Source organism: Tachyglossus aculeatus, chromosome 7 (assembly GCF_015852505.1).
Source record: "Tachyglossus aculeatus isolate mTacAcu1 chromosome 7, mTacAcu1.pri, whole genome shotgun sequence".
NCBI lineage: Eukaryota > Metazoa > Chordata > Mammalia > Monotremata > Tachyglossidae > Tachyglossus > Tachyglossus aculeatus.
In genome coordinates, this window is record NC_052072.1 from 23,922,638 (window position 1) to 23,941,947 (window position 19,310).

Sequence of the window (19,310 nt, forward strand, 5' to 3'; positions counted from 1 at the left end):
GAGGACGAAGTACCCCCTTCTGCCCTTGAACAGGAAGATGGAAGGAGTGGGAGGGAAATCAGGGTGTAGAGAGAGGAAAACCACCATCGGTAGCTGTGGTCGGGTCTTACGAGAATAGAAAACCCGCTAACAGAACGAGTCAGCAGACCATCTTCATTCATGGGGGTTGAAGGCAATCCAGCGGCGGCAAGGAAGTTCAGAGAACGGAGGAAGAGGAAGAAAAAGAGGAGGGAAGATGTGGTATTTGTTAAGCGCTTACTATATGCCAAGCACTATACTTAGAGAAGCAGCGTGGCTCAATGGAAAGAGCAGGGGGGCTTTGGAGTCAGAGGTCATGGGTTCTAATTCCGCCTCCGCCGCTTGTCAGCTGTGTGACTTTGGGCAAGTCACTTCACTTCTCTGGGCCTCAGTGACTTCATCTGTAAAATGGGGATTAAGACTGTGAGCCCCCCGTGGGACAAGCTGATCACCTTGTAACCTCCCCAGCACTTACAACAACGCTTTGCACATAGTAAGTGCTTAATAAATGCCATTATTACTATTATTATTATTCATTCATTCCATCATATTTATTGAGCGCTTACTGTGTGCAGAGCACTGTACTAAGCGCTTGGGAAGTACAAGTTGGCAACATATAGAGACAGTCCCTACCCAACAGTGGGCTCACAGTCTAGAAGGGGGAGATAGAGAACAAAACAAAACATATTAACAAAATAAAATAATTAGAATAAATATATACAAATAAAATAGAGTAGTAAATATGTACAAACATATATACATTATTAGCATATAGAAGCTGAGGTAGATACAAGATAATCTGGTCCCACATAGGGCTCATAGGTTGTTGGAAGGGTTTTAACTGGTATTTGTTAAACTCTCACTCTGGGCCGGGCACTATACTAAGCACTAGGGCAGATACAAGCTAATCAGATTGGACACAGTCCATGTCCCTCGTGGGGCTCACAATCAATCCCCATTTTACAGATGAGGTAACTGAGGCCCAGAGAAGTGAAGTATCTTGTCCAAGGCCACACAAAAGACAAGTGGTGGAGCTAGGATTAGAACCCAATTTAAAATCGAGGATTATAGCTTAATGGATACAGCATGGGCTGGGAGTCAGAAGAACACGGGTTCTAATCCCAGCTCCACCACTTGTCTGCTGGGTGACCTTGGGCAAGTCACTTCACTGGGCCTCAGTTACCGTAAAATGGGGATTAAGACTGTGAGCCCCACATGGGATGGGTACTGTGTCCAACCTGATTAACTTTTATCTATTCCAATCAATCAATCAATCGTATTTATTGAGCGCTTACTGTGTGCAGAGCACTGTACTAAGCGCTTGGGAAGTACAAGTTGGCAACACAGAGAGACAGTCCCTACCCAACAGTCTAGAAGGGGGAGACAGAGAACAAAACCAAACATATTAACAAAATAAAATAAATAGAATAGATATGTACAAGTAAAATAAATAAAAAATAGGGTAATAAATACATACAAACATATATACAGGTGCTGTGGGAAAGGGAAGGAGGTAAGACGGGGGGCATGGAGAGGGGGCGAGGGGGAGAGGAAGGAGGGGGCTCAGTCTGGGAAGGCTCGGGGGATCACGTAACTAGTTAGCAGCGTTTAAAATAGTACTGGGCATACAGTAAGCACTTAAATACCAAAATCATTAGGCCACAGTCTAAGTAAGAGGGAGAACAGGTAATGAATCCCCATTTCGCAGATGAGGGAAATGAGGCCCGGAAGTTAAGTGACTTCCCCAAGGTCACACAGGAGGTAAGTGGCGAAGCTGGTCTAAGAGCACAGGTCCTCTGACTCTCAAGCCCGTGCTGTTTCTACTAGACCACACCGCTCCCCAGTGTGTACATGCATGTGTGTGTATAAACACACACACACACAAACTCATTTTTGCTGAGCATGTTTAGCTCTTCACAGAGCTCCGGGCAGCCAGGATTCCCTTACCTGCCCACTCACGACACCCACCCCCCAAATCAAATTGGGTTCTAATCCTAGCTCCACCACTTGTCTTTTGTGTGGCCTTGGGCAAGATACTTCACTTCTCTGGGGCTCAGTTACCTCATCTGTAAAATGGGGATTGATTGTGAGCCCCACGAGGGACATGGACTGTGTCCGATCTAATTAGCTTGTATCTACCCTAGTGCTAAGTATAGTGCCCGGCCCAGAGTGAGAGTTTAACAAATACCAGTTAAAAAAACCCCAACAACCTATGAGCCCTATGTGGGACCAGATTATCTTGTATCTACCTCAGCTTCTACATGCTAATAATATATATATGTATATATGTTTGTACGTATTTACTACTCTATTTTATTTGTATATATTTATTCTAATTATTTTATTTTGTTAATATGTTTTGTTTTCTCTATCTCCCCCTTCTAGACTGTGAGCCCACTGTTGGGTAAGGACCGTCTCTATATGTTGCCAACGTGTACTTCCCAAGCGCTTAGTACAGTGCTCTGCACACTGTAAGCGCTCAATAAATATGATGGAATGAATGAATGAATGAAATCATCAGAAGCCCTCCCCACACAGCTTCCCACGTTCACTGGCTCCTCACCTAACCTACCATCCCGGCCTCCTCCCCCAGCTCTCCCAGAGGGCTCGGAAGCTTCCGGAACCCTGGGAGATGCTGCCGCCCCTGGGATAAGATCCGGGGGAGGAGAGGATGGACCCAGAAAAGGAGACTCGTTGTCCCTTCCCCCAGGGAGCCATGAAGCCCTAGCCAGGGAAGGCTGGCGGGGCCAGACGGGAGGGAGAACAAGCGAGCAAGAAAGCAAGAGTCACTCCAGTGACGCAAGCCCTGATGGTCAGGGGTTTGAATGATGCACTTCTGGGCTGGAGGGTTGGGAAACACAAGTGGGCGGCTGAAGGGAGAACGGCAGCCGCACCCACTCTGTGGGGATCCCTGGGGGCCCAGCCCTCGTTTCCTCTAGACTGTAAGCTAGCTGTGGGCAGGGAATGTGTCTGTTATATTGTACTCTCCCTACCCAATAGTACGGTGCTCTGCATCATCATCATCATCAATCATATTTATTGAGCGCTTACTATGTGCAGAGCACTGTACTAAGTGCTTGGGAAGTACAAATTGGCAACATAAGCACTCAATAAATACCGTTAATTGATTCCCCTAACAATCCTCTGTTCCACTTCACCTAGGCACTTGATGCCCGAAACCTTTAGGAACTTGATAGTCACCCCACCCTCATACCATATATACACAGACTTACCCGATCATTTCTTCTATCTGCAACATTTAAATTTCTCTCTCCCCCTCTAGTCCCTAAGTTCAGTTACAGTGTACTCTCCCAAGTGCTTAGCACAGTGCTCCACACACAGCAAGCGCTCAAAAAATATGATCGATTGGTAAACTCCATGTGGGCAGGAAGGGTGCCTATCAACTGTTTCACTGTACTCTCCCAAGCCCTTATTACAGTGGTCTGTACACGGTACACATTCAATTAGTACAGTGCTCTGCACACAGTAAGCGCTCAATAAATACGACTGAATGAATGAATTCAATACCACTGACTGAAATGGACATATGATGAGTTGCCCATTGTTGGGTAAGGACCGTCTCTATATGTTGCCGATTTGTGCTTCCCAAGCGCTTAGTACAGTGTTCTACACACAGTAAGCACTCAATAAATATGATTGAATGAATGAATGAGCGAGTGTCCAAATAGAAGGGAGAACAGGTACTGAGTTACCATTTTACAGTTGAGGAAACTGAGGCATAGAGAATGACTTGCCCAAGGTCACCCAAGAGACAAATGGCAGAACGAGGATTAGAACCCAAGTCCTCTGACTCCCACCCCTGTGCTCCATGCTAACCCATGACTCTCCATCAACCCAGTGGCTCGGGCAGAGCAATTAAGGGGTAAAAATAACCCTGAGGTGAGAAAGAAACTCTGCTCAAGACAGAAAGATTCCTTTCCTGGCCCAAACCCTGGGGACTAGGGAGAGAAGATGAACAAGGCTTTCCTCCTCTCAACCATGAACGTCTCCCCCTTTAGACTGGGAGCTCATTTTGATGAGAGAACATGTCTATATACTGTTATACTGTACCCTTTCAAACACTTAGTACAATGCTCTACACACGACTGATTTTTTTTTAAATGGTATTTGTTAAACACTTACTTTGTGCCAGGTACCGTTCTAAACACTGGTGTAGACACAAGCTAATCGGATTGGACACAGTCCATGTCCCACATGGGGCCCAAAGTCTTAATTCCCATTTTACCGATGAGGGAACTGAGGCACAGAGAGGTTAACTGACTTGAAAAGGTCACACAGCAGACAAGTGGCGGAGCCAAGATTAGAACCCAGGTCCTTCTGAATCCCAGGCCCAGGCTCTAACCACTAGTCCACGCTGCTTCTGCAGGAGATTGACCAGGAGAGGGTTTTCAGAAGTCCACTTCCCCCCCATCCCTCTCTTCTGCAGGTGTCTAGCAAAGGGCTCGGTGCTGAAGGTTTGAGGTTTTCCCTTCCATTCATTCATTCAATCGTATTTACTGAGCGCTTACGGTGTGCAGAGCACTGTACTAAGCGCTTGGGAAGTACAAGTTGGCAACATATAGAGACGGTCCCTACCCAACAGCTTTTCCAGGGAAAAGCAAACAGTCCCCACTCCCCATAAGCATTCATTTGTCTCCAGGGGGTGGGAGGTCTTTATTAATAGAACAAGCGGTGCTTCTGAGGGCAAAGGGGCACACCTGCCTGAGAAGGGGGAGGGGACAAGCGGAGTCACTGTGTCACTGGCCTTCCCGCGCCGGGACCTAACCTCCAGCGGTCCCAAAGCCCATGGGCCACATCTCCCGCAACACTGACATTCCAGGGATATCTGGGGGCTGGGAGAGCAGGCTCCACTTTGGCACCCCAAGGGTAGTCCCCTACTAACTTGAAAGAGCCAGGGCTTTGGAGTCAGAGGTCATGGGTTCAAACCCCGGCTCCACCACTTGGCAGCTGTGTGACTTTGGGCAAGTCGCTTAACTACTCTGTGCCTCCGTTCCCTCATCTGTAAAATGGGGATTAAGACTGAGCCCCATGTGGGACAACCTGATCACCGTGTAACTTCCCCAGCGCTTAAAACAGTGCTTTGCACATAGTAAGTGCTTAATAAATGCCATCATTATTATTATTATTATCATTACAACCCAGCCGGCACACTCCGCTCTTCTCATGCCAACAGTTCCTCCACCTCATCTATCACACCGCCGACCTCTCTCCCACATCCTGTTTCTGGCCTGGAACGTCCTCCCTCCTCATATCTGAGAGACAATTACTCTCCTCTGCTTCAAAACCTTATTGAAGGCACATCTCCTCCAGGAGGCCTTCCCTAACTAAACCCTCCTTTCTGTTTCTCCCACTTCCTTCAGCGTCGCCCCGACTTGCTCCTTTCAGTCACCCCCCCCCTTCCAGCTCCACAGCACTTATGTCCATACCTGCAATTTTATTTATAGTCACGTCTACCTCCCCCTCTAGACTATAACCTCGTTATGGGCAGAGACTGGGTCTGTTTATTGTTAAATTTTGTACTCTCCCAAGCACTTAGTACAGTGCTCTGCACAGTTAGCGCTCAATAAATATGACTTACTGACTGACAGAGGGATGGCAAGCTGAATCCACAGTGACAATCTCAGGGAACCCCAAAACAACAGCGCCCACCCTACTCTTGTTGGCCGGGTTTCATCTGCTTTCTTTTCCAAAGTGCCGGGGGGAGGGAGGAGGGGAGACTGGGTCTAGATGGAAGAGGAAGGAGACAGGCCATTCCAAGGACATGCCAGACAGCCCTTCCTGGGAGAGTTAAAAATAAACCATTAGCACTAACCACCCAACACGGGGCTGGTGAGCCTGCCCAGATCATCTGGCCTCTTACCTGGAGGAATATGAGGCCCCAGGAAGGGAGAGGATAGCCTCGCTGTGTGATTCAAGGCCTCAGGATTCCGGGCTCCCCTCCCTGCCCGATTGCTCCCGGGCTCTGGAATTCGTGGAGGCGCCAAAATCCGGCTCTGACCTCCCGGGCAGCCGTCTTATTTTGCCGTGTTACCCCGGTAGCCCATCCTGAGCTCCGTTCCCACATCCCCTGCCACAGCCTCTAGCCGCTACCGGTGGGGATCCCGGCCAGAACGGCTGGCGGGAGGCGGGGGCGGGCAGCTGGACCGTCTCCCACCGAGAGCTGTTCCGGGATGCGAGGGACCCCGAGCTGCCCTCATGACGCACTTCTGCGGGCGGTGCCAGGCTGAGGTTCGGTTATTCTTGGAAGCCGGTGGGGATGAGGTCACGCCCTGCGAAGGCTGTAACCCGAGGCACCGTGTGCCCGGCCGGGAGGGAGGGAGCCGGCCCGCTGGAGCGGCTCTGCTCTGCCCCAGAACAGCCAGGGCAACGGGGCAGTCGGTTCACCCAGGGAGAGATGGAGACACGAGACACAGAGACAAAGAGAGATGAAGCAGAGAGGCAGCATAATGCAGTATATAGAGCACAGTACTGGGAGTCAGAAGAACATGGGTTCTAATCCCAGCCTTGCCACTTGTCTGCTGTATGACAGTGGGTAAGTCACTTCTCTGGGCCTCAGTTCCCTCATCTGTAAAATGGGGATTGAGATTGTGAGTCCCACGTGGGACAGGGACTATGTCCAACCCAATTTGCTTTTACCCACCCCTGCGCTTAGCACAGTGACTGGCACATAGTAAGCACTTAACAAACACCACAATTATTATTAGAGACAGGAGACGCAGAGACGCACCACACCCACACCCTTTTTTCCCTTCCCCTAGTGGGAAGCAAGAAACCAACACAGCCCTTGCAACCTCTGGAGCCCCAGGGCCTGGCTCCTACAACCGCTCTGGAGGGGAGGAAAGGGGTTGCCCAACAGCGAAGTGGAATCAAGGGAGAGGGAAGCTGGGAACGGCGTGTCGGCTCGCGGGGTGGCCTGGGCAGATTTATTTTTAGCCACCAGGACGAGGCCGAGTAAGACGATCCTGGGCCCGCGGCAGGACGCCAGGCTGCGGGCACTCGAGAGCCAGGAAAATCAGCTGTCCTGAGAGCCGGCTGTTCTGAAGGGAGGGAGGGAGGAAGACTCCGGAGGCTTATACTGCAGCCCTTGGCCACCAGCTCCCCTAGGAATCCGGACTCAGTTCCATCATTAAGACTCAGTGAGGGCCACGAAGCAAGAGGTGGAGAGAGGGACTGAACCCGGAGCTCCAGTGCTGGAGGAGCAATGTAGCCAAGTGAGCAGAGCACGGGCCTGGAAGTTGGGAAGAACTGGGTCCTAATCCCAGCTCTGTCAATTTGCTTTGCTGTGTGACCTTAGACAGTCACATAAACTCTCTGTGCCTCTCTTTCATCACATAACCTCTCTGTGCCTCAGTTTCCTATTTTTAAAATGTGAATACCTGTTGTTCCTCCCACTTAGCCTGTGAGCCCTATGTGGGATAGGAATTGGGTCTGACCTCATTAATTTGTACCTACCCCAGTGCTTAGAAAAGTGTCTGATATATAGTAAACGCTTAAATACCATTAAAAAACACCCAGTCAGAGGACGCAGGGCCATTAGGAAGGCCAACCCAAAAAGTGGGGAACTATACAACCTGTACTCCAGTCAACCCCGCTGAAGCCTGAATTCTGGAGCTCCTCTCTATGCTTCTCCCAACAGTCTCCCTGGCCCTGCAGAGACCCGAGGAAGCCCAGAGAATGCAACGGCAGCCACGAGCCCCCGTGAAGCCTCCGGTCCTAGCCTCGGACCACTCGACCACAAATACCATCATCATCATCTCCCCTGGCGGGTGGTGGCGGGGGAAGAGATCTGGGTCAGGAATCTCTTCTGCACCCCACTTACCAGAATCATCAGTGACCCCCTTCCCACTGCTGCAATCACAGAGTCCATTCCATATGAAGATTCCCTTTCCCCCCAACCGGCCATGTACCAAGACACACAAACCTGCAGCGGCCCCCTTACCTGCTGCTCCTGGGAATGAGAATCGGCTCCAGGGGTGGGAAGTCAGGAAGGGAAAAGCAGGTTGGAGAGAGTGGGCAAGTTATTTTAAGGAGGAAGTGTGTCTCATACAAACACACCTACAAGCGTGCGCGCGCACACACGACCCATATAATTAAATCTCGCACCCCCTGTGCTCGGCAAGTGTTTGGCACACCTCCTAGCCCCTCTTGTTGGAACAGCTGGCCAGTGACGATTATTAATTAACTGGACTCAAGTAGTTCTGGAGCCCAGCATTCTGCCCGGCTAAAAGGGCACCCGCTAACCAAGGCCTGGTCAACTAAGATGTGGGGAGGTGGGGGGAGGTCCAGCTACAGTTCACTCTGCCTTGTTATCCTTCCACCTGCCAAACCCCTGTCTCCACTACCTCTTGGAATCCCACTCTTCTACAGGCATGAAAGAAAGAAACTACAAGTGAGCTGACCCCATAAGACACGCGCCTTAGGACTCAGACAGGATATAACCTGCAGAGAGCCGAAGAAAGGGCCGGGGGTGCCTGGGGCAAGAAATCCTTATTCTGTCATTATAACCCTAAATTCAAACATAGGGCAAATGCCAATAGCTTAGAATTAAAAACAATAATCCATCCATGGCAAAGAAAACAGTTCCAGTTTGGCCACTTGGCTCATTTTTCCTGGGGACCCCTCTGGAAATCCTCCCTCCCAATCCAAATCAGGGATTTTCTCCTGACTGACAATGGCCTTTCCAATCGATCAGTGGTATTTACTTGGCGCTTAGTGCCCCGCCCCCAAGACTGTAATAATAATAATAATAATGGCATTTATTAAGTGCTTACTATGTGCAAAGCACTGTTCTAAGCGCTGGGGAGGTTACAAGGTGATTCAGGTTGTCCCACAAGGGGCTCACAGTCTTAATCCCATTTTCCAGATGAGGGAACAGGCACAGAGAAGTGAAGTGACTTGCCCAAAGCCACACAGCTGACAAGTGGTGGGGCCAGGATTCGAACCCATGACCTCTGACTCCAAAGCCCGGGCTCTTTCCACTGAGCCATGAAAGCTTACTGTAGGCAGGGGATGTGTCTCATATTGTTATATTGTACTCTCCCAAGTGCTTAGTACAGTGCTCTATACACAGTAAGCACTCAATAAATACAATTGACTGACAGACTAGTGCGTGCAGGGTTCTCACTGCCAAGAGCCTGTCAGTGGGGGTTTAGGGCAGACACCATTTAGGAGCTCAATACAGCCAATGAGGGAATAAGCACTCCAAGGTCAGAATTCCATCCTGCCGGCTCCCAGAGAAACCGCCCCACCGGAAGGCCTCCCAGCTTCCACATCCCGCCTCGGCTCGCGGCCCACGCCGGCTGCTTGCGGAGACGGCGGGATCTCCCCACCAGCTGTCCACGCCCCCCAGCTCGCCAGATGTGCGATCCTGGAGACAGTTAAGAAAGCCGGACCTTGAGAGAGCCACGCAGCGGGATGGAGGAGAAGAGCCGGAAACCCGACAATCTTGGCTGCCGCGAGACCGGCTCAGAGTTCTGTGGAACAGCTTGGATCCGGAAAGACCTCGGCCCAGCTGGATCGCCGCCACCACCACCAGGTCACCCGCCGTACACCTAGCGCTCACCGCATCCGCCCCGGCTCTGCGGGAAGGGGCGGCCGGGGCACGGGCCTCTAAGTCATCCCCCTCCAATGGACCGGGAGGCTCTGGGCGGCCTGACTGGGCAGAGGGCACCAGGGAAAGGAGGAGACTGCCCCGGAGAGGAGCTTCTGGGTAGAGGATGGTACTGCTTAGCATGACCACCAGCCTCCTCCCTGCCATCCCTCCCTCAGTTAACTCCTCTTGCAATCGGAGGCAGCCACTTGGCCGTGGGCACCTCTTCTCAACATGTGATCTGACAGAAAGAGAACCCAGATGCTGACTCCTTGTGAACTAAATAGTCACTCAGTCTCCAGTAACCCCCACCTCCCCGCCCCTCCACCAATGTCCACTTTCCACCCACTGCTTTTAGCCCTGCCCCCCAAAACAGCCAGTTATCCCAGCTCTTAACTGGAGATTAGTCTAGGAGCACAATCGGCACCCGGAAAGCACAACGGGTGACGTCTGGCAGGGCCTCTGTCTCGCTCAATCATATTTACTGAGCGCATACTGTGGGCAGAGCACTGTACTAAGCGCTTGGGAGAGTACAATATAACAATAAACAGGCACAATCCCTGCCCACAACAAGCTCCCATATCCTGGCCCGTCAACGGCTCACTGCCGGCCGACGGGGTCAGGCGTGACCTGCTAAAAGGCCGGAGAGTTTTCTCCTGCTGAAAAATTACAACACGGGGCAGGGGTAGAGCAGAGTAGATGGGGCAGACACAACCACCCACACATTTCTGCCTACAAAAGCTTCTCTGCCACTTTTTTTAATGATATTTTTTAAGCGCTTACTACAGGCCAGCCACTGCTCTAAGCACCTGGGTGGATGCAAACTAATCAGGTTGGACACAATCCCTGTCCCGCGTGGGGCTCACACTCTTAATCCCCGTTTTCCAGATGAGGTAACTGAGGCCCAGAGAAGTGAAGTGACTTGCCCCAGGTCACCCAGGAGACAAGTTGCAGGGCTAGGATTAGAACCCAGGTCCTTCTGACTTCCAAACCAGTGCTCTATCCACTAGGCCACGCTGCTTCTCGGCAGATTTCTCTGACACCTGTCCCATGGAGCGCCTCTTCCCCCACACTCCAGTCAGTCACGGTAATCTCCACGGCACCCCTCAACAGAGATGAATCTCTCCAAATACTTGTTTGTCTTTTGTTCCTGTCCTTGCTGTTAGCCTTGTATCTTGTTGATCTGGGTCTGTCCCGCTCAGCGTCTTTTGCCTCCAAGCTCCAGGTGCTGCTAAGTGCTTAACTGTTCTCATCCCAGAATTACTTCCTATCGGTTCTGCTCGCGGAATCATTTATTCATTCATTCAATCGTATTTACTGAGCACTACTGTGTGCAAAGCACTGTACTAAACGCTTGGGAAAGTACAACACAATACATAGTGAAATTCACTGCCTATAATGAGCTTAGAGTCTGCGGTGGGGGGAGGGCAGACATCAATACAAATAAATAAAATCACAGATACGGACATAAGTTTTGTGGAGCTAGGGGCGTGGGGGGGAGAGTAATGGGAGCAAGTCAGGGCGACGTGGGAGTGGGAGATGAGGAAAAGTGGGGCTCAGTCTGGGAGGGCTTCTGGGAACCGTCCAGCAGGTTGCAAAGTCTTTGGGCCCCTTCGCACCCCTGAACTGGACAGCTCCCACCTCCCACGGGTCCAGCATACTTTTGCAGGCAAGGCCAGCCATGACGTAAGAAGGTTCACTCTTCTGACCCCTGTTTAATCTAGATTAATATCCGTCTCCCCATCTAGACCACTATGGGAAGGGCACATGTCTAGTTATTATTATTAATAATAATAATAATGTTGGTATGTGTTAAGCGCTTACTATGTGCCAAGCACTGTTCTAAGCACTGGGGGAGATACGAGGTAAACAGGTTGTCCCACGTGGGGCTCACTGTCTTAATCCCCATTTTCCAAATGAGGTAACTGAAGCACAAAGAAGTGAAGTGACTTGCCCAAAGTCACACGGCTGACAAGTGGCAGAGCCAGGATTAGGACCCACAACCTCTGACTCCCAAGCCCGTGATCTTTCCACTAAGCCACACTGCTTCTCTGACTGTAGTTCTGTTGGACTGTACTCCCGACCACTTGGTACAGTGCTCTGCACATAGTAAGTGCTCAATAAATACCACTGATTGATTGACTGATAGCTCACCAGGGCTGCCAGTCGGCTGCAGCCTGGTCTTGCCCGGGTGGTACTGGGCAGCTCCTCAACCCAGGCAATAACCATTTCCCCCAAGGCAAAGTCCACAGAGATGTCTCTTTGGGGGTCTCTGACAGCAACCTGGGTAAAAAGGTGGCAGTCAATGGTGAACACTTATTGGGAGAGGAATATTAATAAAAATAATAATAGTACTAGTTAAGCACTTACTACGTACTAAGCACTGGGGTAGAAACAAGCAGCATGGATAGGGGTACAATGGTGAACATTTACTGGGAGAGGAATATTAATAAAAACAATAATAATAGTATTTGTTAAGCACTTACTACATACTGAGTACTGGGGTAGAAACAAGCAGGGGTAGAAGCAGAGTGGCTCAGTGGAAAGAGCACGGGCTTTGGAGTCAAAGGTCAGGGGTTCAAATCCCACTCTGCCAATTATCAGCTGTGTGTCTTTGGGCAAGTCACTTCACTTCTCTGTGCCTCAGTTACCGCATCTGTAAAATGGGGATTAAGGCTGTGAGCCCCCTGTGGGACAACCTGATCACCGTGTAACCTCCCCAGTGCTTAGAACAGTGCTTTGCACCTAGTAAGTGCTTAATAAATGCCATTATTATTATTATTATTATTATTATTATACAAGCTAATCAGATTGGACAAAGTCCTTGTCCCACAGGGGCTCCTGGTATAAGTAGCATTCATTCATTCATTCAGTTGTATTTATTGAGAGCTGACTGTGGGCAGAGCACTGTACTAAGCACTTGGAAAGTACCTGGAAAGAACCTGGGATTAGAACCCAGGTTCTCTGACTCCCAAACCCATGCTCTTTCCACTAGACTCATAAGACTCTTTTTCCTGAAACCTCAGAGGGGGAAAACCCACACAGAAAAATTTACAGCGTCATAGATAGAACCCGAGCAACACCCTAGGATCCTCTATTTTATGAGGCTATGAAAGGCCCCAGCTAGTCCCAGCCATCTAGCAGACAGTGACAGGAAAGCTGCTTTTAAATTACATCTCCCAGACAGGTCGGGGGAGTTTCCTTCCTTCATCAACAGTGATGGCTCTGTGATACCCAGTGGGAATGGAACCAGGGGGCTTGAATCTGCTCTTTGCACCAGAAAGTGACATTTTACAAGGTCTAATCAATGGTATTTGAACGCTTACAGTGTGCAGAGCACTGTACTAAGAGTTTCGAAGATTACAATACAAGAGAGTTGGTAGACACCATTCCCTGCCCAGGAGGAGCTCACAGCCCAGCTCCTAGCTGCTGACGGACTGAAGGCACTTAGTACAATGCTCGGCATGCAGTATGTGCTCAAAAAATACAATTGATTGATTGTGGTTGGGGAACATAACAAACTCTGTTGGATTATACTCTCCCAAACACTTGGTACAGTGATCTTCACACATAAACACTCATTGCTTGAATTTATTTTTTTTTTTTGCTATAGGTAGCCCACCAGCTAAAAGATTTGCAGAAAAGCCGACTACAACAGAAGCGAGTTTCTGTTCCCAGGATCAGAAGCAGCATGACCTAGGGGCTAGAACCCGGGCCTGGGAGTTCAGAAGGACCGGAGTTCTAATCCCAGCTCTGCTGCTGGTCTGCTGTGTGACCTTGGACAAGTCACTTCACTTCTCTGGGCCTCAGTTACCTCATCTGTAAAATGAGGATTCAGACTGTGAGCCTCATGTGAGACAGCGACTGTGTACAGCCTGATTAGCCTGTATCTACCCCAGTGCTTAGAACGGTGCTTGGCACATAGTAAGCGCTTAATAAGTACCATCATCACTGTTATTATTAGGACCCTGTTTAGTGTGTGCACTCTAGTGACCAAGTAGAGTTCCCGTTCAGAACAGTCACTAGGTATGAAACATGGGTCAATCCATATACTGCAGAGGGAGAGATTCTTCTTTAAAATCACCACCCCACAACCCCCTGCCAGTTTCCACCTTATGATCTCTCTAAGCAGGGCAAGATCTTTTTGCTATGGCTTCAGGCCAGGACACTCACTTCACCAAACCATCAGAAGCCGACTGCAACAAGCCACTGAAGAATGCTACGCCATAACAAGTAGGGTGCAGTCAGTGGGAACAGAAGACTCTTCAATACCTAAGGCATTTAAATGCTAAAAAGAAATATAAAAAGATGTAGAAAGCAAGGTAAACCCCGAGAACGGAGGAAACGAGGAGAGCTGGTGTCCCAGACGGGTTGGTTTTCCCTTTGTTCTCCTTCAACGTAGCTCAGAAAAATCGCCACACTATCTCCCCAAACCATCTTCCACCACCCAGCCAGCCGAACCACCAAAGGAGGTGTGGAATCCCTATTTTTTTAAAATGGTATTTGTTAAGCGCTTTCTTTGTGCCAGGCATGGTACTAAGAGCTGGGGTGGATATAAACGAATCAGGTTGGACATAGTCCCTGCCCCATATGGGGCTCACAGTCTTAATCTCCATTTTACAGATGAACTGAGACCCAGAGAAGTGAAGTGACTTGCCCGAGGTCACACAGGAGGCATATGGCGGAGCAGGGATCAGAGCCCAGGGCCTTCTGACTTCCAGGCCATGATAGGGTTGCCCACCCAGCCTTCAGACAACTCTCGACAAGATCAAGAAGGTGGAGACGCCCTGCCCCATTCCTTTCCCTCTGCCCATAAACTGTCCGGGAAGATACTATGCAACCACTTGAGGCCCGGGAGGAACTCCTAAAAATACCCTCCGGCCTGGGCTAGCAGCTATTTCTGGCCAAAGAAATCCTTCTGCCCGAAATAAACGGCAACTAATTCAGGCTCCTTGTGGGCAGGGATCATGTCTACCTGCTCTATTGAATTGTACTCTCCCAGGCACTTAATCCGAGGCTCTGCACACAGTTAAGTCCTCAGTAGATACCACTGACTGCTTGAGGCTTGAAATATCCAGAGGGTGTGAGAAGTAGCATGGCCGAATGGAAATCAATCAATCAATCGTATTTATTGAGCGCTTACTGTGTGCAGAGCACCGTACTAAGCGCTTGGGAAGTACAAGTTGGCAACATATAGAGACAGTCCCTACCCAACAGTGGGCTCACAGTCTAAAAGGGGGAGACAGAGAACAAAACCAAACATACTAACAAAATAAAATAAATAGAATAGATATGTACAGGTAAAATAAATAGAGTAATGAATATGTACAAACATATATACAAATATACAGGTGCTGTGGGGAAGGGAAGGAGGTAAGATGGGGGGATGGAGAGGGGGACGAGGGGGAGAGGAAGGAAGGAAAGAGCACAGCCCTGAGAGTCAGAGGACCTGGGTTCTAATCCCAGCTCTGCCGCTCGCCTATGTGACCTGGGGCAAATCACTTCACTTCTCAGGGCCTCAGTTACCTCATCTGTCAAATGTGGATTAAAACTGTGAGCCCCACGCGGAACAGGAACTGCGTCCGACCTGATTAGCTTGAATCTACCCCATCATTTAGTACAGTGCCCGCAACAGAGTAAGCGTTAAAGAAATACCAATTAAAAACAAAACAAAAAAAAACAAAAAACAAGACACACAGCTTTTGTCCCTTTCCCCTCTGGCACCCCTAGGCATTTAACCACTAAGCCCAAGGGATTGGTAGTAAGAAGGGAAGATCTTGTTGATTCAGCATCTACTGGAGCAGGAGTCTACATATGAGGTCTTCCCTCCACAGGCTACCACTTCATCTTAACCAATATTTTGATAAAGCCAGAGCTGTTGACACTGGTATCGCGGCTTAAGCATCTCCCCATCTTTCTTCCTTTGTCATTAAGTTTTTACGCAACCAAGTGTAGGAAATCTGCAATTTAACAGTTGAGTCAACTAAAGTCTGGGAGCAAGCTACCTGTCAAAACAGACACTGACTTCACTCCTTCACCCACTTCCCAGCCTGAAGAGGATGAATTATACACTGAAAAAAGTATTGTGCTGCAAGTTCTCTTGCTACTAAAGGAAAATTGAAACCAAACAAATTTTATGACCTGAAGCGAAATCTGAAAGAAGGGCAAGGGGGATTTGGCTCAAAACACCAAGAGGAGACACTCTAATGGCCTCTCATTTGTTTACAAAACAATAAGTCAGTCTTCTTATAATATTTTCACCACACAGAGTGAGTGGAGAAGCAGAGTCCCCCAACAGCTGATGGAGGAAGGCAGATGGTTCCCTAGAACAGGCTCGGAAAAAAGGAAGTCTGTTCCAACCTCAGTGTTAGACTGCTAAAACTCCTCACGGTCCCCACCCGCCACTTCCCAAACGCCCCCCAACATGGTCACAAGCTCCCACCCACAGGAAGATCAAGTTCCCAAATTTCAGCTCTGAGAAGCCTGTGGGTTCCACGAAAACACAACCTGAGCAAGGGGTGTCTCTGATGAGACAGAATGAAATGATGAAAATCAAAACAGAACAGTGCCCTAGAGTACAGAGAACTGGAAATTACGAGGAAGTCTGAAATAGGTTAGCTTGGTTTTAGCACCCTCCCCGAATGCGCATAAAGAAAACAAAGGGGGTGGGGGGGGGAGTGGAAAAATAGATCACAAAGACCTTGACCTTTGGGGACCTGATACATTCCCTTCCTAAAGTCAGTCAGCCCTTTTGGTTTCTTGTACTATTTTGTTTTTTCTTGACCTCTGGGGACCTGATACATTCCCTTCCTAAAGTCAGTCAGCCCTTTTAGTTTCTTGTACTATTTTATCTTTTCCACCCACAAGTGACAATTCTTTATTCCTCCCTAACAGGTGATTGTTTTAAACAAATGAATTAGAAAGTATCCTCCTTACCCCTCAGATCTCTAAGACATCAACTGTAAGCACGTGGTTTCCCCTTTCAGAACCCTGCTACATTTGAAAGCTAGGGGACGAAACCCCATTCTCTGGGGGGGCCTTTCCTGACCCCCCCCCCACCTTACCCCTTCCTTAGCACTTGCTGATGGCCTAGTGAAGGTAAGCCTCCTCCTGCAGACCCCTGCCCTGCTCTGGTGACCATTTGGTAGCTTTGCCGCTCTCCTCCTACCTGGTGGTAACAGGACAGGAACCAGGAGACCACTCCCCTGGAAATAGTCAAAGACTATGCCAGGTGGGTGAGGGTGATGGTCAGACTGGCTGGGGATGCCTTAAGCGAGCTGTGGAAGTGGCAGGTAGAGAGAACCAAAGCCTGCAGCCATGGGGGAGGATGGAGGAGGGAGAGAAGGTGGGGAAAAAAGAAGGTGGGGGGGGGGAGGCAGGGATGTAAGTTCCAGCTAGACTAAGCTCATTGTAGGCAGGGAATATGTCTATTATTTTGTAGTCTCCCAAGCACTTAGTACAGTGCTCCACACACAGTAAGTGCTCAATAATGAAAGGGGATGTGGGGAAATGAGAAGGGAGGGAAGGTTGGGGGGGGGGGGTGTAAACTCCTGCTAGATTGTAAACTCGTTGTAGGCAGAGAATATGTCTGCTTAATGTTATTTTGTACACTCCAAAGTGCTTAGTACAGTGCTCTGCACCCAGAAAGAGCCTGGAGAAATACAATTTAATGAATGAAAGGAGTGGGGGGAAAGAGAAGGGAGGGAAGTTGGGGAAAGGGAGTGATGTAAGCTACCACTAGACTGTAAACTCGTTGTAGGCTGGGAATGTGTCTGGAATGTGTCTGTTTATTGTTATTTTGTACCCTCTCAAGCGCTTAGTACAGCGTTCTGCACACAGTAAGTGCTCCAATAAATATAGTTTAATGAATTAAAGGGGGGTGGGGGGACAAGAAGGGAGGGAAGGGAGGGAGAGAGGAGAAGGGAGGGAAGGGAGGGAGAGAGGAGAAGGGAGGGAAGGGAGGGAGAGGGGAGAAGGGAGAGAAGGGAGAAGGGAGAGAAGGTGGAGAGAGAGAAGGGAGAGAAGGTGGAGAGAGAAGGGAGAGAAGGTGGAGAGAGAAGGGAGAGAGAAGAGGGAGAGAGAAGGGAGAGAAGGTGGAGAGAGAAGGGAGAGAAGGAGAGAGAAGGGGAGAGAAGGGAGAGAAGGGAGAGAAGGAGAGAGAAGGGAGAGAAGGAGAGAGAAGGGAGAGAAGGAGAGAGAAGGGAGAGAAGGAGAGAGAAGGGAGAGAAGGGAGAGAGAAGGGAGAGAAGGTGGAGAAAGGAGAGAGGAAATGGGAGAGAAGGTGGAGAGAAAGCAGAGAGAAGGGAGAGGAGAGAGAAGGGAGAGAAGGTGGAGAGAGAAAGCAGAGAGGAGGAGAGAGAAGGGAGAGAAGGTGGAGAAAGGAGAGAGGAGAAGGGAGAGAAGGTGGAGAGAGAAAGGAGAGCGAAAGAAGAGAAGATGGAGGAGGAGAAGGGATAGAAGGTGGAGGGAGGAGGACGGAGGAGGAGAAGGGAGGGAAGGTAGAGCGAGGAGAAGGGAGAGAGGGTGGAAGGGCCCAAGGAGTTCGGGCCGATCCAAAAGAGAAAACCCGGCCAGTCTGGGCGGCCTTAAGTTGTTGGGGTTCTTCCCTCGGAAACTCCTGCCTTGCACCGCTCTCTGGGCCACGTATTAAGTCGGCGGCGGCGGCGGCGGCGGCGGCGGCGGCGGCGGCCGAAAGAGACTCCGGAGGGCAAGGGAAATGAAATCATCCATTCCGGCTCCCAAATCTGGAGCCGGGCCAAACACACCTCGTCTCGGCCTCCGTCCCGCGGTGAGTAATGGGGCCGGGACCCGACCCCGACCCCGACCCCGACCCCGGGGGAGGCGGCGGGGAACCCCGGTGTCTGACCCCCCCTCACTTCCGCGAACGTCTTTTTTTGGGGGGGTGCGGGGCTAGAGGTGGGGACCCCCCCCCCCCCGAACTCCAACTCCAAAGCGGGCCGGGCTCGGGAGCCCCTGTCCCCCCGGCCTGCCCTGCCCCTTCCCCTTCCCCGCCGCCCCCAACTCCGACTTCTGGGGGTCCGTCCGGTCGGTCGGCCGGCCGTCCGTCCGGCCCGCCCGGGCCCCCCCCTCCCTACCTTGAGGGCGAATTTGTCCCCCGACTTCTTGTGGAAGATCTGCAAAACTTTTCCGTTGATGCCGAGCCCCAGGACCTGCGTGGTGACCTTGTAGTCGTCGGTGATGGCGTGCCTCTTGATCTGCAGGGTCTTCGCGTACAAGGCGGGGAACAACGGCGGCGGGGCCGGAGCCGGAGGGGCCGGCGGCGGGGGCTGCTGCGGGGCCGGAGGGGCCGGCGGCGGGGGCTGCTGCGGGGCCGGCGGCGGCGGCGGCGGGGTGGTTGGGGCCGGGGGCTGGAGGAGCGGGTCGGGGCGGGACGGAGCCGGCCCCGGGGAGGTCTGCTCCGGGGAGCTGGACAGCATGGTGCCCGGAGAGGACGGAGGAGGGGCCCCGCAACCCCAGGCCCCCCGGACCCCCCGGACCGGGCGGCGGGAAGGGACGGGACCGGCCGCCCGCCCGCCCGTCCGTCTGTCCGCCCGTCCGACCGCCCGCCCGCCCGGGCCTCCTGCCGCCGCCGCCCCCGGGGAGCGCGGGGGAAAGGCCGGCGCGGGGCCCGCTGTGAGCGGTGAGCGGTGCGGTGTGCGGGGCCCGCTGTGCTGCCCCGGGG

At 51.0% G+C, this 19,310-nt stretch overlaps 1 protein-coding gene across 1 annotated transcript in view; it reads right to left on the reverse strand.

The window, feature by feature from the left end:
* The window catches only part of MAPKAPK2 (MAPK activated protein kinase 2), a gene marked incomplete at its 5' end in the record, with an annotated part of 73,759 nt that extends 54,784 nt beyond the window's left edge, over window positions 1–18,975 (reverse strand). The window contains one exon of the mRNA XM_038749630.1: window positions 18,724–18,975. Coding sequence (XP_038605558.1) covers window positions 18,724–18,975 — 252 coding nt within the window. The remainder of the gene's footprint in view (window positions 1–18,723) is intronic.
* Window positions 18,976–19,310: the final 335 nt, after the last annotated feature.